The sequence below is a fragment of the Canis lupus genome (genome assembly GCF_048164855.1).
Source record: "Canis lupus baileyi chromosome 4 unlocalized genomic scaffold, mCanLup2.hap1 SUPER_4_unloc_1, whole genome shotgun sequence".
Lineage (NCBI taxonomy): Eukaryota > Metazoa > Chordata > Mammalia > Carnivora > Canidae > Canis > Canis lupus.
Window position 1 is genome coordinate 679,417 of NW_027326406.1, and position 21,775 is coordinate 701,191.

General features: G+C 36.1%; 1 protein-coding gene across 1 annotated transcript in view; it reads right to left on the minus strand.

Moving 5' to 3' along the window:
• Window positions 1–20,932, minus strand: part of IPMK (inositol polyphosphate multikinase) — a 60,754-nt gene extending 39,822 nt beyond the window's left edge. The window contains exons 1-3 of the mRNA XM_072818815.1: window positions 20,397–20,932; window positions 5,770–5,855; window positions 1,199–1,295 (exon numbers count right to left, since the gene is read on the minus strand). Coding sequence (XP_072674916.1) covers window positions 1,199–1,295; window positions 5,770–5,855; window positions 20,397–20,586 — 373 coding nt within the window. The 5' untranslated portion in view covers window positions 20,587–20,932. The remainder of the gene's footprint in view (window positions 1–1,198; window positions 1,296–5,769; window positions 5,856–20,396) is intronic.
• Between the last annotated feature and the right edge of the window lie 843 nt (window positions 20,933–21,775).

Consider the following 21,775-nt stretch of genomic DNA (forward strand, 5'->3'; position numbering starts at 1 on the left):
TCCCGGGATCGAGTCCCACATCGGGCTCCCTGCATGGAGCCTGCTCCTCCCTCCTCCTGTGTCTCTGCCTCTCTCTCTCTCTCTATGTCTATCATGAATAAATAAATAAATCTTAAAAAAAAAAAGAGAGAGAGAGAGGGAAGAGGGAGGGACAGAGGGAGAGGGAGAGAAAGAATCTTAAGCAGTCTCCAAGTCCAGCATGGAGTCCGACACAGGGCTCAATCTTACAACCCTGAGATCATGACATGAGTAGAAATGAAGAATTGGATGCTTAACCAACTGAGACACTCAGACTCCCCTAAAAAATTGCAATTTAAAGCATAGAATGAAAAAAAATGAAAAAAAAAATAAAGCATAGAATGAGATACAGAGGAAGTTATGCAAACAAAATATTTTTCTTGATTTTCCTACCCAAAATGGAAATATTAGGAAAATACTAATTATTTGGAAAATAATAAAAATAATAATTAGGAAAAAAATAATTATTTCCAATAAATTAAGAAAAAAGATCATCTGTAAATTAACACAGAATTAAGTACATATTTTTTTATTCAATTATAACAAACTGGTCATTAATTTTTTTTTTTAAAGATTTATTTTAGAGAGCGTGCACACATGAGCGGAGGGTTGGGAGAAGGGGCAGAGGGGGAGGAAGGGAGAGAAGAAAAGAAGAAGACTCCTTGCTGACCTTAGAGCCAACAGGGGGCTGGATCTCACAACCCTGAGATCATGACCTAAGACCATAACAAGAGTTGGACCCTCAACGGACTGAGCCACCCTGGTGCCCCATTGGTCATGTTACATACCATTTAAGAAACTGGGTATGAAAAGCAAAAGTAGAAGTGCCTTTGTGGCTCAGGTGGTTAAGCGTCTATCTTCAGCTTAGGTCATGATTCCAGGGTCCTAGGATCAAGCCCTACATCGAGGTCCCTGCTCAAGAGAGAGTATGCTTCTCCCTCTCTCTCTGCCCCTCCCCCCGCTCATGCTTGCTCTCTCCCATGTTCTTAAAAAAAAAAAGAAAGAAAAAACGAAAAGCAAAAGTATTAGTAAGATTTCCTTAATGAAGTAGAAAAAAAGACTAGAAAGGAAAACACATACATTCTGTCTGTATAATACAAGGCTTAATTTTATATAAAGCCTTTTAAAAAGCCATTCTCATGAATTAATAGCAAAGGATGGATTTTTGAGAAATGATTACCATTTGGTGCAGTGGGAGGCGACCAGATGCCGTAATATTTTGGCAAATATTTTCGTAGCTCTAAAAGAATACCATCAGTACAGTCAGCAGCATAAACCTGAAACAAAGAGAAATACATTTTTATGGTAGTGTCCTATAATACTTTACATTTGCCTCTACACATTTCTCAAATAAAACAATACTGCTGAATCATAATTTATTTGGTATGAATTTCAATTGGAAATACATTTGGAAGGAAAAAAAATATTACTGTGTGTCTCCAACAAAAAAAAGTATGTATTGTTTAGAGCACATTTTGGGGAGGGGGTTATCTAACTCTAGCCTTTCAATGTCCTTGAACTATTTTACAAATAAGTAAGTTGTAGATAAAACTTTCAGCAAATGCAAAATAATTCTTGTCCATAAAAATGTAAGTTCTGGCCAGAGGAGGTTTTAATTCACTTCCTTCCACTCCCATCCATCATGGGAGGGTGGAATTTAGTGTCCACACATATGTACTTATTTCAACTTCCCTTCATTCCTTATAAATGCTTCTTGGGATGCCTAGGTGGCTCAGTGGTTGAGTGTTTGCCTTCAGCTCAGGGAGCGATTCCGGAGTCCTGGGATCAAGTCCCACATCGGGCTCCCCGCAGGAAGCCTGCTTCTCCCTCTGCCTTTCTCATGAATAAATAAATAAAATCTTTAAAAAAAAATTGTGCTTCTTTAGCTTCTCTTTGCACCAGTTTAATATCTGCTTGGTTCATTCATTATATAATTTGTTTAACAAAATCTTTAACATTTTTTTTATATCTATAAGGGAGTTACGGTTTTATCTTTAAAAAATTATACTTTAACTCAATGTAAGTCTAATTATTGCTCATGTAATTCCTTGATTTATAACCAATAATAATTCTAGAAAATACTAGAAATGTTCAGATATCCTGGAGCTAGATCCTTAGTTTTTTTCCTAGAAGAAAAGGGAATGAAAATATTTTTGTTTTAAAAACAACTTGTAAAGCATGTTATCCAATGAATTCTCACAATATGGCCTATCTAATTATTCAAAACCATTAAAGTTCGCTGGTGTAAAATGCTCATGAAGTCTTAGTATTGCAATTCTAATTATATTTGTCAAGTCATATTCATGTCAAGTAATTATACATACAACAGGATTCTACAGAATAAACTCAAGTGTGACAGAGACTCACCAAATACCCATGTAATACACTCTATTTCCCAGCTTCCCCTATTGAAATGTGAGAAGTGATATGAGTCACTTCTAGGCCAAGGTAATTAAGAGAAGAGTACACCTTATCATACCTTTGTTCCTAGCATAAAATCAGGAAGGGCAGTGTTCATGATGACATAACAACAGGATGGAGGAACCAAGTATATCTCTATGTACTTAAAAGAAGTCCACGATATATTTGTAAAAAAAAAGTATTTGTAAAAACACTAAAAAGAGTATAGAAGTAAACTTTCTCTTCTTAAATATTTTGAAGGGAGAGGTGATAAAAAAAACTTTCTCCCCAGAGAGAAGGATAAAATATAACAAATATTTTCTTAAACGCATAGCTGAGCTCCCAAGGAAACTCAAGAGTCTAAAATGAAAAGGAAATCAAAAGCATTAAATGGAGCAGTGATGTTTGGGTTTCATAAAGGTCTGCCTTGAAGAGTTGAACCAAAGGATCTCTAAATTTATGGACTCCGCATAGATGAAGACAGTTACTATACTGAAACAGAGAGAGTAAATGAAAATATTAAACAGTAAAAACCCAGGCATCATCTTCCTTCCCCTACCACTACACTCTAAAAATGCTACAGGTCACACTGATTAAGAAAAAGTTAAAAGTAGCAAAAAACCAAACAATATCAGCAGTAAAAAAGGAATCATATCTAATCCAATTATATTTTACTATTACATTAACAAAAAGTCAAGATCAGTGCCTAAAAATATATCCTTTCCCAGGGGTGCCTGAGTAGCTCAGTCAGTTTAGCATCTGGCTCTTGGATTCAGCTCAGGTCCTGATCTCATGGCTCGTGAGATGGAGTCCTGTGTCCGGCTCTATGCACAGGAGTCTGCTTCTATATTCTCTCCCTCTGCCCCTCTTCCTGCTCACATTCAATTCATTCATTCATTCATTCATTCATTCATTCATAATACATAAATCTTAACAAAAAATCCTTTCCCAGGAAAGAAGGAATGACCAAAAAAAGGATATAAAAAAAGAAAGCAAAAAAGAAAGACAGACAACTGGCTACACTGATGATTTACATTTAAGTTCCATCAAGCAAGCCCTTAAGGAACAAAATCCTTATCTGATAAAAATTCTTCCATAAAATAGAAAAAGAAATGCCCCTTGATTCCTTTTATGAGTTAAAAGAAACTTGATATCAAAACCAGACAAGGAAAATATGTGAAGAAAACAATAGTTCAATCTCATTTTTGAGAATAGCTGGAAAAAATATTAAATAAAACACTAGCAAGCAAAATCCAGCAAGGCATATTATTAAAAAAATTAAAAGGACATCTACAAGTAGGCTTTACTCCAAACATGAAAGGTAATGATAGATTAGAAATCTATTATGGCATTTATGTTAAGATTAAAAGAGGAAACTCATAAAATCATTTCATCAGATACAGAAAAGGTAGCTGAAAAATATTCAATAGTCATTCATGTCTTAAATTGTTTCTTGAAGTAAAAACAGAACAGATGCTATGTATCTTCCCCTTTTTTCCAAGAAGCTAACTTCAATCAACTGCATCAGTGGGTGTCCCTTGCCCTCCTGCCATTCATTGTCTCTTAATAGTATCAGACAGTGGAAGGTAGGAAAAGTGTTGAGGTCAGGTTATTTACTTTTCTAATTCCCTCCTTCTCTGTTCATACTTTCTCATAAAGTTACCTTCCTTGGGCTCTAGTAACTTCTCCCTTTCTTTGCCCTTTCAGGCCCAGGGATGGTATAGCATTCACTCTTGAAGGTGGCCTTAAACTCTGACCACACCTTTGTAAACAGTCCCTTTATTTAACTGACAGAGTACACCATTTGTTTCTTGACAGAATCTTGACTCACACAGAAGGCAATTTCCTCAACCTGGGAAGAAGTATCTATCAGAAACTTAAGAGAGAAAGCTATACTTACAAGGAGAAATATTAGAAGCACTTCTATTAAATGAGAGGAAGATGCCCCCACCATCACTGTTTCTATTCAGCACTGAACTGGAAATACTTGACAGAACTATATGGATTCAAAAGGAACAGCAACAACAACAAAAAAACCCCTTCCAATCACAACAGCTTTACTGTCTACACAGTAAACAATTAGAATTAAGAGACCAACCAGATTACTAGATAAAAGAAATACAAATATCTATTTCATTCCTGTATATTAGCAATCATTGGGAAACAATTCAAAAAATTATAATAGAAACAAAAAATGAAGTACTAAAAATAAATTGAACAAAGTATATACAGGACTTTTATAGAGTGAATATAAAATACATTCTTCAAAAAAGAGGTTGTATGTAGCAGTTAAAAGCTAAACAAAATGTGGCATGAAAGTAAAATAGAACATTACTCAGCCATAAAAAGTGACAAAATATTGATGCAGACTATAATGTAGACAAACTTTAAAAACATGCTAGGGGCACCTGGGTGGTACCATTGGTTAAGTGACCAACTCTTGTTTCAGCTCAGGGCATGATCTCAGGGTCATGACACTGAGCCACAAGTTGGACTCCATACTCAGCATGGAATCTGCTTGAGATTCTCTCTCCCTCTGCCTCTCCTACTCATGCTCTCTCTCTCTAGAATAAATAACTAAATCTTTAAAAAAATACACCATGCTAAACAAAAGCTAGACACATACTGTATATTCCATTTACATGAAATATCCTAAATAGGTAAGTCCATAGAAAGAAAATCAGTGGTTGCCAGGGATGGTTTAACAGGTACAGGGTTTCCTTTTGTATGATGAAAATGTTTTGTAACTAGACAAAGGTGATGGTTGAAAACACTTTAAATGTAATAAAAAAGTATTCCTAGTCATAGAGTTAATTAAAGGTTTAGTATGCCCTTTCCTCCTCCCCAACTTTGGAAATTCATGGCATACATCAGCACATTTAAGGTTCTAAAAAAACCTGTAATAAAAATAAAAACACTTATTTAAACTCAGCATTTCTGATAAATACAAGTAGTCTCTCAGTTAAGCAATTTAGCAGATCAGAATAAGAATCTTTACAAAATGAAATGGAGTATGGACGCCTAGGTGGCTCAGTCAGTTGGGCAGCTGACTCTTGATTTTGGCTCAGGTTGTGATCTCAGGATCATGAGATCGTCTGCCCCTCTTCCTCCCCCCGCTCCTGTGTGCATGTTCTCGCCCTCTAAAATAAATAAATAAAATTTTAAAAATGAAGTATAGTGGAAAATATTAGACTGTATCAGTAAAGATAAGCATTGTATTTCATAAAGCTTTTTTTATTTCAGTCACATACACAATACAGCAGAACATAAGTCAAATATATTTCTTACCAAGTCATCAGAAAACTATGAAAAACTCTTTGACTACAATGAAACAAATCTTACCTTACTTACCATATTATAGAATTCCAGCTCTCTTGGACCCCTTGGAGGTGGCTGTAACTGTTTCAAAACTGTGCCATCAGGATGTTGCAGGATACCTACAGAACAAAAATCAGATTTTTTTTAAATGCTTTGATAATAGTGTACCTTGCATCACAGGATAGATGTGTTCCTAAAGTTACAGATAAACCACTTTCATAAAAATTAAGGGGTTTCCATGTTTCAGAAATTTTAACATTTAACCAATACATTTCAGCACTTGGTATATGCAAAGAACCAGAACACAAATTCTGAATAGTGTGATTTTGTTGTCTCCAACTACTACACTCCTTAGAGCCCTCTCAGACTTTCTACTAAATAGAACATATTTCTAAATTTTTATAGAAATGGTCTTTCTGGGAGAGGTTATAGTTAGACAAGAAGTTAAAAGCAATAGTTTAAATTGATTCCATTCCTGTAAACAGAAAAAAAAAATGTTAAAGGTGGTACTATATGAATTTCCTATTCTGTAGCTTTTTTATAAGGTTCTCTCATTTATCATAAGAAAACAACTAAAAATTTTTCCTGATTCAGATGCACTATGTACTGATAGTATGAGAGCACATAGCCACTAGGAAAAGTGGGGGCTGAAATCAGATACTAACACTGGCACTGTCCCTATACTGTTCAGACTTATTACCAAATTTATATGCTAAAATCTTAAATTTTTAAGTACTGAGATTTCAAAAAATCATGTGTTAGAATACAATAGGGTACAAATAAATATATTTATTTTGATAAAATATGTCACCTTAGTTTCTGTTTCTTTTGGCAAATATCAATAATTTTTAATCATGACAAAAAATTCAGAATTTAATCAATAGCAGCAGAAATCTCAAGAAGTACAGTAATCAAGATTACTTAAGACCTAAATATAGAATAGAAAGAAGGTAAATATTCAGCCAAAAGACTGGTTGATAAGCAGCCAAAAGATTCTGGGAAATTTAAGGAGAAATCTAATATAACTAAAAATTACTGAAGAGAAATTCTGTTCTTGAAGATCGGGATGCTGAACAAGAAAGGCCTTGATTCCTATGGTAACAGACATTTTCTATGGGCTAATGAGGAGTGGTAGATGCAACGAAGCCTTGATGAACTGAATCCCACAGGAGGGAAAATGAAGCATTCATACATGAGGAGAGAACTATGCACCTTCCCTACCTTGATCCAGGGACCTACTCTAGATACAGGTGAACCTACCATTGGACAAATATATTTTACAGGCAAGCAGATATCAGCTACACTATAGGCAACCTTGTGGTAGAGCAAGATGGTTTAAAGACAACAGTCCTCTAACACAAAAACAGTCTGCTTGTCCCAGCAATTCTCCAACACACTACTCACTCTGTAACATTTCACACTCCAAGTTTTAAAAGAAAGTAGCTATGGAAAAGATAGTAATCCCAGGTAGTCTCTGGATAAAGTGAATTCCAGGATCCAAAAGCAAATCAACAGTATCTTAAATAACAGCCAAACCCCTCCTAGCTGAAAAATTGGCAAGGTAAAAAAAGAAAGCAACTTGAAAGGGTGAGTCAGCAACATTAACTGGTTAAAATGTCCACACTACTCAAAGCAATCTACAGATTTAATGCAATTTCTATTAAAATACCAACAGCATTTTTACAGAGTTAGGACAGAGAATTCTACAATTTGCATAGAACCACAAGAGACCTTGAATAGCCAAAGCAATCCTGAAAAAGAATAACAAACCTGGAGGTATGACAACCCCAGATTTTAAGGTATAGTACAAAGCTGTCATCAAAACAGTATGGTACTGGCACAATAATAGACACAGATCAATAGAACAGAATAGAACACCCAGGAATAAACCAAGCCCATGATTCAATTGGGAGGTCAACAAAGGAAGAAAGAATATACAATAGGAAAGACAGTCTCTTCAACAAATGGTGTTGTGATAACTGGACAGCAACATGCAAAAGAATGAAACTGGACCACTTTCTTACACCATTCACAAAAATAAACTCAAAATGTATTAAAGACCTATTTGGAGGACCTGAAACCATTAAAATCCTAGAACAGGGCACAGGTAGTAATTTCTCTGACATCAACCCTAGCAACTTCTATCTAGATATGTCTCTTGAGGCAAGGGAAACAAAAGTAGAAATAAACTATTGGGACTTTATCAAAATAAAAAGTATTCCAGTGAAGGAAACAACAAACAGGGATGCCTGGTTAGCTCGGTGGTTGAGCGTCTGCCTTTGGCTCAGGGCATGGTCTTGGGGTCCAGGATGGAGTCCCATATCAGGCTCCTACTGCCTGTGTCTCTGTCTCTCTGTCTCTTGTGAATAAGTAAATAAAATCTTAAAAAAAAAAAAAGTAAACAACAAAACTAAAAGACAAGCCAATGAATGGGAGAAAATATTTGCAAATGATATAGTCAATAAAGGATTAGTACCCCAAATATAAAGAACTTACACAACTCACACCCAAAAAACCCCAAATAATCCAATTTAAAACAGGCATAAGATATGAGCAGACATTTCTCCAAAGAAGACATCCAGATGGCCAGCAGACATATGAAGATGCTTAACACTACTAATCATCAGGAAAATGAATCAAAACCACAATGAGATATCACCTCACACCTGTCAGAATGGCTAATATCAATAATACAAGAAATAACAGTGTTGGTGAGGATGTGGAGAAAAAGGAAGACTTGTGCACTGTTGGTGGGAATGAACACTGGTTCAACCACTATGGAAAATAGAATGCAGGTTCCTCAAAAAGTTAAAAATAGAATTACCATATGATCCAGTAATTCCACTAGTGGAATTACAAAAACACTAATTTGGAAAGATACACATACTGCATTTACTGCAGCATTATTTACAATAGTCAAATTATGGAAGCAACCCAAGTGTCCACTGATAGATGAATGGATATCATACACACACACACACAAACACACACACAGGAATATTACTCAGCCACAAAAAAGAATGAAATCTTGACATTTCCAACAACATGGATGGGACTAGAGATTATAATGCTAAGTGAAATAAGTCAGAGAAATGATTTCACTCATATGGAATTTAAGAAACAAAAAAAAAAAAAAAAGAAAAAGGAAAGGAAAAAAGAGAGAAACTAAGAAATAGACTCTTAACTACAGAGAACACATTCATGGTTACCAGAGGGGAGGTGGGTGGAGGAGATGAGTAAAATAGGTGATAGGATTAAGCAATGGACTTGTCATGATAAGCACTGACTGGGCAATGTATGGAATTGCTGAATCACTATATTGTACATCTGAAACTAATATAACACTGTATGTTAATAACTATATTGGAATTTAAGATAACATTTTTTTAAAGTTTTACCACCAATAAAGTATCACAGTTTGTAAACTATCAATCAATAAATAAAATAACAGACTAAGTTAATATAAGACTGGAGCTCAGCACCAGCTCAACTAAATTCCAAGAGGAATATGACTTATTAGACCATCACCCTAAACATAAGAAAGGGCTTATATTCTACATAGAGGAAACAAAACAAATAGTACACTTCACTCCCTATTCAAATAAAATATCCAAAATCTAATTTAAAAAAATTATGAGACATATAAAAAATCAGGAAAATATGACACATAACCAAGAGAAAATATAGTCAAGAAAAGCTGACACACAGATAACCAAATAATTATAATTAATCAACAAGTATGTTGAAACAACAATCTTATATGTGCTAAAGAAATTATAGGCAAAAATAGATATAAACACTGAAAAGATGAGGTATTTCAGGAGAGAAGCAGTCTAAAAGAACAACAACAACAACAACAACAACAAAAAACTCTGAAGCTGACATGATACAGAGTATCTGAAACAATTTTAATTGATGGATTACAATACTGTTTCAGAGAAAGGAACAAAGAACTTTAAGGATGATTCAAAATATCCAAATGCAAAGAAAGAAAAAGTATCTAAAAATTAAAATGGAATAGAGCACTAGGAACCTGTAGGATAATATCAAGCATTCTAACAAACATGTAGTGGGAGTATCATAAGGAGAAAAGAGAATAGGTCAGAAAAAAATTTCTAGACTTCCACTTTTACCTAAGATACAGAAACCTAAAAACCCCATCCCAAGAATCAGGGTCATAGGGCCTTCCTAATATTGAAGCTGGACCAAGACAAGGAACACCCCTTACACCCTTACATCAGGCTAGTAATCACCAAGTAATAAGCAACAGTAATCTACATTTGGAGAAGTGGCATGAACATGGAAAAAAACTATCTCTGAAGCATGAGTGCACAAGGAAGACCTAAAGCAGAGCACTAAACAGGAATGCTGAGAAAAATCCTCTGGCAAATCAACCCCACCCTAAACAAAAGATTACAACAGAAAAATTTCAAGCCTGTGGTGCTGTGAAGGTGTTGTCAGCTCCAGCTTCCATAACAAAATACCACAGACCAAGTGGCTTAAAAAACAAAAATTAATTTTCTCACAGTTCTAGAGGCTAGAAGTCACAGATCAAGATGACAGCCTATTCAGCTCCTGGTGTGAGTTGTCTTCCTGGCTTGTAGATAGTTGCCTTCTCATTCTGTCCTCATATGGTGGAAACAATGAAAGAGAAAACATGTTCTCTCAGATCTCTTTTTGTAAGGACACTTATCCTTTTGGATCAGGCCCACCCTTAAGTCCTCATTAATCTTAATTACCTCCATAAAGACCCTTTCCAAATACAATCATATTGAAGGTTGTTGTATCAGCACAGGAATTTGGGGCAACACATTCAAATATTCAATTCATAACAGAAAGTGACTGTAATAACAAAATTCCACCTTAGTTCAATCACCAATGCTATCTGCCTAGCAGAAGAGGCATATGCATTTCAATCATAAATATTATTTGCCTTCAGTCTCACATGTGATGTCCAAATTTAATACAAAATTAAAGACATATGAAAAAGGAAAAAATACTGCCAAAAGAGAAGATGCAACATACAGAACAGCTTCAGAGATGATACAAATATCAGAATCATCAAAAGAACTTAAAATAACCACAATTAACATATTAACATGTTAAAGATTGTAACAGAAAATGTAAACAACATGCATGCAAAAATGAGGCATTTAAACAGAGAAATTTCAAGAGTCAAATGGAATGTTAGAAATGAAAAAGGGGGGATCCCTGGGTGGCTCAGCGGTTTAGCACCTGCCTTGGGCCCAGGGCGCGATCCTGGAGTCCTGGGATCGAGTCCTACATCGGGCTCCCTGCATGGAGCCTGCTTCTCCCTCTGCCTGAGTCTCTGCCTCTCTCTGTCTCATGAATAAATAAAATCTTAAAAAAAAAAAAAAAAAAAAGAAATGAAAAAGGGACACCAGGGTGGCTCAGTTAAGCAACTACCTTCAGCTTAGGTCATGAATCCAGGGTCCTGGCATCCATCGAGTCCTGCCTTGGGCTCCCGGCTCATAGGGAGTCTGCTCCTCCCTTTCCCTCTGCCCCTCCCCTAGCTTGTGCTCTCTCCCCTTTCACTCACTCTCTCTCTTAAATAAAAACATAAAACAAATTTTAACAAAGAAATGAAAAAGGAAGTAAAGAAACAAAATTATGTTTATTACGGTCTCATCAGTAGACATAAAAGAGGAAGGAATCAGGGAATTTGATAACAGGTCAACAGAAATTACCCAAACTGAAACACACACACACAAAGCGTGGCATGCATCTAAGATCTAAGGAACAATATTAAACAGTCTACGATAACTATAAGAATCCTAGAAGAAATAAAAGGCACACTCATGTTCACTGCAGCCATTATTCACAATAGCCAAGAAGTGAAAGTTACCTAAATGTCCATTAACAGATGAACTGATTAAAAAAATGTAGTGTATACATATAATGGAATATCTTTTAGCCCTAGAAAAGGAAATTATTCCATGCAACAACATGGATGAACCTTTAGGGCATTTGCTAAGTGAAATGAGATAGTCATAGAAGTACAAATACTGCATGATTCCATTCACATAAAGTATCTAAAGCAGTCAAACTCTTGGAAATAGCAATTACAATGCTGGTTTCCAGGTCCCTGAGGGAGGGAGAGGGGGATTTGTTATTCAAAGAATATAGTGTTTCACTTTTGCAAGATGAAAAAGTTCTAAGAGATATGTTACACAAAAATATTTATATAGTTAACACTACTGTACTGTATTCTTAAAATGGTTAATTTGGTAAATTTAATGTTATGTTTTTTTACCACAGTGAAAAAATTATGTATTTAATAGGATTACAACTATGTAAAATAAATGTATGCTAAAATTTCTATCTGTGGTTAGAACATTCTAGGTAATTTTTACTTTTTTTGTAACTTTTTCCAGAAGTTTCTATAATAAACATACTGCTTTTATTAGAAAAAAATGCATGACATAAGAAATCAAATATGCTACAATGATTAGGTATTCTTTTTTTTTTTTTTTTTTTTTATTTATGATAGTCACAGAGAGAGAGAGAGAGGCAGAGACACAGGCAGAGGGAGAAGCAGGCTCCATGCACCGGGAGCCTGACGTGGGATTCGATCCCGGGTCTCCAGGATCGCGCCCTGGGCCAAAGGCAGGCGCTAAACCACTGCGCCACCCAGGGATCCCTGATTAGGTATTCTATACAATTTCAATTATCTAAAGTTATTGAAAAAGATGAAGGGAAAAATAGTTTTAAATGACAGTGTATAAGGAAATACTTGACAAGACAATGTCTAAAATGTTCTAAAACTAATGAAAAACCTAAAAACACAGAACCACGATGTTCAGGGAGTTCCAAATAGAATAGAAAATACAACCTACCAGACATTTTAAATATAAAGACACAGATGAGTTAAAAGTAAAAAGATGAAAAAAATAAAATAAAATAATAAAATAAAATAAAATAAAATAAAAGTAAAAAGATGGGAAAAAATATACTAGCAAGTACTTCTGCTAAGAAAGTTAACATATTAATATTACTTTATAGTATTATAAAGACTATGTTAATATTAGACGTAGAATTCAAAAAAAGGAACATTATATGTAAAAAGGTACATTTCATAATGGTAAGTCAAATTGTTTTTTTTTTTTTTAATTTTTTTTTTTATTTTTATTTATTTATGATAGTCACAGAGAGAGAGGCAGAGACACAGGCAGAGGGAGAAGCAGGCTCCATGCACTGGGAGCCCGACGTGGGATTCGATCCTGGGTCTCCAGGATCGCGCCCTGGGCCAAAGGCAGGCGCCAAACCGCTGCGCCACCCAGGGATCCCAGTCAAATTGTTTATACATAGCCATCCTAAATGTATATACCTAATAAGTGCTTCAAAATACATGAAATAATAACTGACATAACTGAGAAGATAGACAAAGCCACAATTACTCTCAATAATTGATAAAATAAGTATACAGAACATTTGTAGTGATATATAAAACCAAACAATACTATCAAACAACTTAACTACATTGACACCTATAGAACGCTATATCCAACAGAATACACATTTTTTCATGTACAAATGGAACATTTATGAAGACTATGTGCTAAATGATTAAAAACAAGTTTAAATCTAAAAGGATTGAATATTCTCTGCCCATAATGGAAGTAATAAGATATTTGGGAAAATATCAAATAGATGAGAAGTAAACACACTTGTAATTAATCCACAGATCAAAATTCACATGGGAAATTAAAAAACATTTTAACTAAATGATAATGAAAACATAATAAAATCTGTGAAATGTACTCAAAGAAACTGCTTAGTACCTAGAGGAAAATGAGTAGTTTTAAATGGTTATATTAGAAAGTAAAAAAAAAAAGTTTCAACTTAAGATGCTAGAAAAAATTAATATATTAACCCAAAATAAGTGGAAAGATAGGAGCAAATAAAAACAAAAACAAAACAATGAAAATAAGAATGGACAACAGAGGGGAAAAAATCAATGAAAAAGATTCTCTGAGATCAATAAAACTGATAAAACTCTATCTAGATGGATCAAGGTAAAAACATAAATTACCATTATTAGGAAGAAGTGAAAGATGGGATTATCATGTTAAATCCTATAAGCATTAAAGCCATAAGATAATTATGAACCCATTTCAATAAATCCAACTTAAATAAAATGAATAAATTCCTTTAGACATAATTAAAAGAAGTAGAAAATCTGGGATGCCTGGTTGAGCATCTGCCTTTGGCTCAGGGCTTAATCCCAGGGTCCTGGTATCAAGTCCCACCTCAGGCTCCCCACAGGGCTCCTCCTTTTCCCTCTGTCTCTGTGTCTCTCATGAATAAACAAAATCTTAAAAAAAAAAAAAAAAAAAAAAGGAAAATCTGAATTGCCCTATGTCTATGAAGAACATTGAATTCATAATTTTAAATATCTTGAGACAACTGTAGGCCAGAATGGTTCAATAGTAAATTCTATTACACATTTACAGAAAAAAAGATAATAATAGCACTCTTAACAAATTTTTTCAGAAAACAGAAAAGTGGGGAACATTTATTTATTTATTTATTTCCCCACTAATTTTATGAAACCATCATCCTTTTAAAAACCCCAACAAAGACTTAAAGGAAAATTATAGATAATTATCTCAAATGAACACAGTGATAAAAATCTTTAATGTAAACCTAATCCAGCAATGTATACAGGATAATTTATCATAACCACTGGACTTATTCCAGGAATGCAAAATTGGTTTTAAATATTTCAATATGAGCAAGTATATTGATGTTTTGGGTAAGAATTCTCAATGAGAAAGAAGGGGTATATAAATACAGAACAGAGGAAGGTAAACAACAACCCTGTGGTATTAGGTTTAAATTATAGATTAAGTATGAGCCCAAATTTTTAAAAATACGAAATTATGTATTTCTTAGTTCAATATGCTGAAAGAACAGCAACCATGGTTAGGTAAGAAAATGTTCTCATTTTTAGGCATTACTTAATTATTTAGAGGAAAGGGGTCATGATGTCTGCAATTTAATCTTAAATGGTTCTGCAAAATCAAGTGCAGAAAGTGATAAAGCAAATGTGGCAAAATATTAATAGGTAAAACCTACATGAATTATACACATTAGCTGATTATACTATTCTTACAACTTTGAAATTTTTCCAAAATAAAAATTATTTTAAAAAGCAATACAATTTACAGTAGCATCAAATATTTAGGGAATGCTGTGTAAGACCTCTACATTGAAAACTATAAGAGAAATTTAAGAAGGCCTAAATAAATGGAAAGATCTACTATGTTCATGTATTGGAAGATACAAGTATTATCAAGAAATCAATTTTTACCAAAGCACCCTATAGACTCAAAGCAGACACAAAAATCTTACCTTTTCTTGGGAAAAATTACAAGTTGATTTAAAATCTACATGAAAATGCAAAGGACCAGAAATCATCAAGACAATCTCAAAAAAGAAAACAGGATGCTTACTGTACCATACATCAAGACTCAATTCTTCAGTGAATTAAGATAATCAGATATTACTGCTATGATAAATTAATCGATGAAAATAAATACAAGTCCAAAAACAAATCCAGGAACTGACTGCCAAAAAAGTGGAGTATATATGCACAATGGAGTACAACTGAGCTGTTAAAAAGGATAAAGCACTCTTCAAACCGATACTACTGATTTCTAAGATACATTAAATTTAAAATATGAAGTGCAAAAAAGTAAATATAGCATACTACTTTTTGTGTCAAAAAGAAAGATGTGAAAATTTATATAGATCTGAGCGAGGATAAATGAGAAAACAATGGAATGGGATACCTACAAAGGATGCTGAAAATGAATGGAGTGACAGAGAATGGAGTGACACTTCTGATACATCTGACTTTTCAAAGCATGTTAATTTTGGAAGCATTCAAAAACATAAATTAAATAAAAATGAAGGGAAGGAACTGAATTTAAACACAAAGGAATCCAACTATATTTCAAATAAATAATATTACCTTAGAGAAGGGTTAAAAAAAAATCACACAAAAAAACAAAAATCCCTAACCCAAATAGCTTTTGAAGAGTTTCCAACTATATACCCTTAAAATAAGGGAATCTCATTCTGAATTCTTAATTCTAGGTTTGTTTCCTGCAGTAGTATGGGCATACAAATTCTGAAAGTTATAGGATCAAGCAAAACAAACAAACCAAAAAACCCAAACCAAAAAACACCCATTAACAATGTCAAGAGCCAGGGTTCTCACTGAGGTAGATGGGAAATACAAATTTAGAATCAGGAGGGGAAGAAAAGAAAGAACTCTGTGGTACTGGAATGAAATCAGAAATATCAATATGAAATTATGATTTCTAAATATTTATACATTCTTCTCAGTTAAGTTCTTTTAAAAGGCCAGGAAGCAGTAACAGTCCAAAGGGAATGAGTACATCCAACACCCAGATCTTGGTTTCAAAATACCATTTCCCACTGAAAATGAACCAGGGCTCCTGAGAGAAATTGCTGATTCTAGAATTGGGAAAGGAAAGTATAAATCTAAAATAACGTGTGACAGAAAGGAAGGAAATGCTCCCACTCACCAAATCTAGGACAATTTGAACAGCAAAATAAATGTTCTATAATGGGTAATAACACTACAAAATAAGAATCCATGAGTCCAAACTATTAGTAAAAAAAACACATACATATATAGGAGTGAAGGGAGGGCTATTTCTTAGAATGCTGTTAAAATAAAGTGACAGAATTAGGAAAGTCACAATTTTTCAACTTTCAGAGTAAAGATTGCTTCAGGGAAAAATTATCAATATATATGCAATCTAGGGGTGAAGTGTGATAAGGATCTGGATATGTGCATGATCTCAAAGTGTCTCTCCACAAACAGCTTACTGGTTGCAAAGGGAAAAATATTAACTACATACTGGAGAAGCCAGACCACACTGGACCAGATGATCAAATTAATATTACTAATAATGGGCATATAGACATTGTAGGCCTCCAGATGTGACCCCTTAAGAACACACTTGTATAATATTTCAGTCAGAAAGGTATCGCCTGGATCTTATAACAACCCATCAGAAATCCAAACTAAAGAACATTTCATCAAATAACTAGCCTGTACTCTTAAAAAATGACAATGTCATAAAAGATAAAGGCTGAGGAACTGTTACGAATTAAGATTCTAAGAGACGTGACAACTAAATGCAATATATAATCTTGAATTAAATCCTGGACTGAGAAAAAAAATATGATAAAAGACATTACTGGAACTGACAAAATTAGAATATGGATTATAGATTAAAGCATTGTATCACTGTTTAATTTCCCATATTTGATAAATATGCTGTGATTACAGAAGCACACACCAAAGTATTGCTCTGTAAAGGGGCAAAATAAATGCAACCTCTTCTCAAATAGTTCCCTCCAAATAAAGAATACATAAAGAAATTCCACAAAATGTTAAGTTCACCGTATTATCCTTGTAACTTTTCTGTAAGCTTGAAATTATTTTAAGTCAATTAGTTTCAGAACATATCTAATAAAATAGACCATAAACCAAAATAGACAATACCAGTTTAAATCCTTCTTTTACCCATAGACTACTTCATTTCGAGATCTTTAGTTGGATCAGGAAACAAATACCAGATTTAAACTATTTGTTTGAAACTTTAATGACTTTTGAAAAAAATAAAACATGTTAAATACTAAAACAGAAAAAGGATTTCATGCTAACTTTGGTGAGCTTGGGAATTTAAATTGATAGCAATTACACTTTTGTGAAATCTCCCTACAGAAAATGTTGCACAATGTGTAAGGTATACTATAATGTACAAAAATGTTTAATACATTATTTATAATTGCAAAAAAATAGTGAAAATATAAAAACCTACCATTTGAAGAATAAATTATGATACATCCACACTACAGAATATAACAGTTTTTTAAAAGAATGAAGTGTATTATGAACACAAAAATATGGATATACTACATAGTATACAATGAAAACAAAAAAAGTTGTTGATATATCCAGTTGTACAAAAAATTAGAGTTCTGTTCGTGTGTTTACATAAGTGCTCAGAAACAAAAACCTGAAAGAATGCACCAGCAGTAGTTTACCAGTGACTACCTCTGGGAAATGGAGAGTAGGTGTTTGAATTTTTTTCCTAAAAGATCATGTACTACTTTTACAATCTTAAAATAACACTTTTTATTCTTAGAAATAAGATTGAAATATTTTAGTGAAGAACATAAAATATAACTCTGATAGCAGAACTATAACATATTCTTATTATTTAACTATAACAAGATGTTATTATGTCCAAGTACCTTTGTACAACTGGTTCCATGTGTTTTCATTTTTAATTTAACAAAGCCAACAACTTCTTTTTGGAAACAGGTAATTTATGAGTCCTAAATTGAAAAATCCTTACTTAATGACAGTAACAAAAACTTTAAAAAGCAAAACAAATATACACACAATGTCTTTAAGAAACTTTATTCTGAGAATTTCAGTTGACAGCCAAACCAAAGTATAATCTACACAATGTACTTTACAACTGTAAGTGATTTATGACAGTAGAGAAACATAATAAATTCTTGAACTTTGAATTACTGACCATCTTGTTATTCACTTTATAAACAGGTAAGATTATCATTCAGGTGTCCTTTCCTTAACAATATATGCTAGGTTGTATAAATAACTATGAATTAAATTCAACAAAATATTTATTAGGTTGCTAGCACAGTATGTTTGCAAAATTGTGTATCAGTAATACAAAGACAATCCCTAGTCAAGAGTATCTTACAAATTTTCTTGAAGTTTATTTTAAATTGAATGCAATAAGTAAAATTAAGGACTCTTTAGAATCTCAACTACTTGGTAAATTAGGTAATTTGGGTGACAAATTAACTCAGCCACTCTTTGCAATATGTTTAAAGTCACATTTAGAGTACATTTGTGAATACACTGAATAGGCTCACTAGTACATACTTTGATAAGCAGTGGTTGCACTCTTAAACGACAATCACCATTGAGAGCATGTTTATGCTGGGATTTTTTTAATCTATCTTCCTTTGCACACAAGTCGATCTCTAAGGACCCTTATGGAAAATTTTTTTAGGCTTCTAAAATACTAAAGGAATAGTATCATTACAATTCATTAAAATAAATCAATGGTATGCAATATATAAATCTATGAACAGGAATTCCATAATTACTCTCAAACTTTCATTAGCCGAAGAGCCACACACAATTATGTGTCTGTGCTAAGCATCTTAAGAACTTTGTTTCCTTACATCTCACCTAAGCACCTTCAGAACTATATTTGTTTCCTTGCCCGTGTATACTAAAAGAATTGTCAATTTTCACTCTTTCAACATTTCCCAGTTGAACTAAGCCCCAATCCCTGTACAAGCCTGAGGATAAAAAGATCTGGTTTCTAACTTCAAAGAACGTACAATTCAGTGGGGACAAAAGCACAATGCATGACATCATCATTAACACCTAACTTTCACCAAGAGAAAAAGAAAGGTAGGTAAAGATAAAGCAGTAAGAAAAGTTGCTCTTTGGGGAATAACATGCATACATTCAAACAAATATTCATCCATTTTGAAAAATCCTGTTTGATGAGTTATCTGCACAGTGAAAAAATAAAGTGCTCTAAGGCAGGACCCTTGGTTTCCCGATTCTAACACACAGTAGCTGTGTGACTTCAGGCTTGTCATTTAACCAGGCTTGGCCTCAGTTACTCATCTAAAAACGTATTATTTCACTACCCTAAACTGGAATCACTTTACTAGCATAAACCAAATTGTATCCAGTGGTTTCCAAGTCTATGATCTGCACTACTCAAATACTCATATATCAGATTCCTCAAGTAATCACGGCCCAGAGAACCAGTGTATCACCAAGAGAATCACCTGCGATAGGTTTGGTATTGTGCTTTGGAATGGCAGTCTTAAAAAGATCATCAAGAATATCTGAATGTTTTAACTGTGTACCTTTCAAGTACAACAACAGGGTATATTTCCTACCATGAATTCGAGTTTCTGCACTATGGGAACCACGCCTGCTGAGAAACCCAAGAGATACCAGAAAAACCTCTCAAGGGGACAGGGAGAAGAAGGCTACTGGATAAGCCGAGACAAGCGTTCCCAATAAATAAGTGTGTAAATAAATAAATAAATAAATAAAATAAGCACCATGTTTTTTCTTCCCCTCCAGCTATGCAGCTGCACACAGAAGAGAAGCACTAGATTAGCATCATCTGCATTTCATTCCGTGTCTTGTGCAATAGCTACCCGCCTATAATAAACAGACCTTGTGCTCAGGGGAAAATTTACTTCCCCGTCCAGTAAAAATGAAGTTCCTATTTTTCAACTAACAACGCCGTCTCCAATCAACATCCACCCTCCTAGGGAGACCAAGCCCTTCTGTCCCCGCCACCTCTGCTGCTGGCCTGACGCCCCCTACCCTAGAAATCTCCCCTCTTTCGAGCTCCTGCAGCAAGGGTCCTGAAGCTCTGGGGACCGCGGAAGAGGCCTGGGGAGCTGTGCACAGACTGGAGGGGAGTCCAGCCCGGCCCGCGAGCGCCAAGCTGCCTCGGCCGGCCGGGGGCTGGCAGAGGCGGAAGGGGAGCGGCGAGCCCCACGCCACCCCCACTTACCCACTTTGTCCTTCCCGTACATGTGCCCGGCCACCTGATGCGAGAGGGGCACGCAGCCGTTGAGGAAGCAGAGCCTGCCGCCTGCCGGCTTCGAGGTGCCCTCTGGGGGGGCTTCGCTCACCGGTGGGGTCCGTATTTCTGGGGGGCCGGGCGCCTCGAGTCGGAGGGGGGATGGTGGCTCCGTTGCCATAACGGAGAGCTGAAGCTGTGGCCACAGCTAGAGCAGGAAAAAAATAGGGCGGAGGGAGGGGGGCGCCGAAGAACCCGGGGGTCGCTCAGGCTCGGCCGCGAGGAGGCCCGGGGGTTCCCGCGGCTGGTGCCCGCTGAGGCCCGGGAAGGGGGCCCATGACGCCGCGGAGGCGCGGGCACTCCCCTGCCCAACTCACGGCGGAGCGCGGCTCCCGACTCCCGCTGCTCTGCCGCTGCGGCCACTGTTCCCGGCGCAGCCTTGGAGACGGAACCGGGGCGAGGAGCAGCGGCAGCGGCGCCCCACGCTCCCTGGGGCCCTGACGGCGACGGCGGCCCCACCTCCTGCGCCCCCGCCCCCTCCCGCCGTCCTCCAGTCCCCTCAGCTGCCGCGCGCGTCAGCGCCGCCTGCACCGCCGCCGCAGCTGCGAGCTTCCGACTGCGCGACCCGCGGCCGCCGCCGCTACAGAGCATGCCCAGAGGCTGCCCGACGGGACCCCCTGCAGCGAGGCGGGAGCTCGGCGCGGCCCGCGGTTGCTGAAGGCTACCGGATGGGGCCCGCGCGCTCGCGCTGTTTTTCACCCCCGCCCCTAAGCTGGCTTTACAATGCCAGCAGGGTTACTGTAGCTTCATTCATTCAGGGGGCGTTTCAGCGTTTCCTGGGGTCCGGCTCAAAGACTCCAGGGGCTTCCAGTTGTGAGGAGCAAAATTGGTCACGTGTTGAGAGTTGGAAGGCCGTAGTGCCAAGCGTGGCTTGCGAGCCCATCCTTTAACTGCAATCAACTCCCACCTCGCATAGAAACAAGAAGTAAAAACAGGCAGCTTCTTAGAAGACTCACCTTCAAAACACCCTTTAATTCTAACGCCGCCCCCCAAATTGGGGCCCGCAAACCGCATTAGTAAAGTATTTTGTAATCGACAATTTCCGACTGTAGAAGATAAAAAATAATCTTAGTTTCTTTTTTGAGTACATTTGAAAAAAAAAAAAAAAAAGAGCCGCTTTGTTTCTCTCCTGTTCAGCCCTTAGCGCAGATTCCATGGTCCTCAATAGATAACTGGCTCAAAAGCGGGGAGTGATGTATACCGGGAGCGAGATGAGGTTCTGAAATAGTACTCCACAATTGATATCTGTGTGTCTGCCACTGGCATTTTATATGAAAACGGGACGTGGCCTTGCAGCTACCGAACTGAGC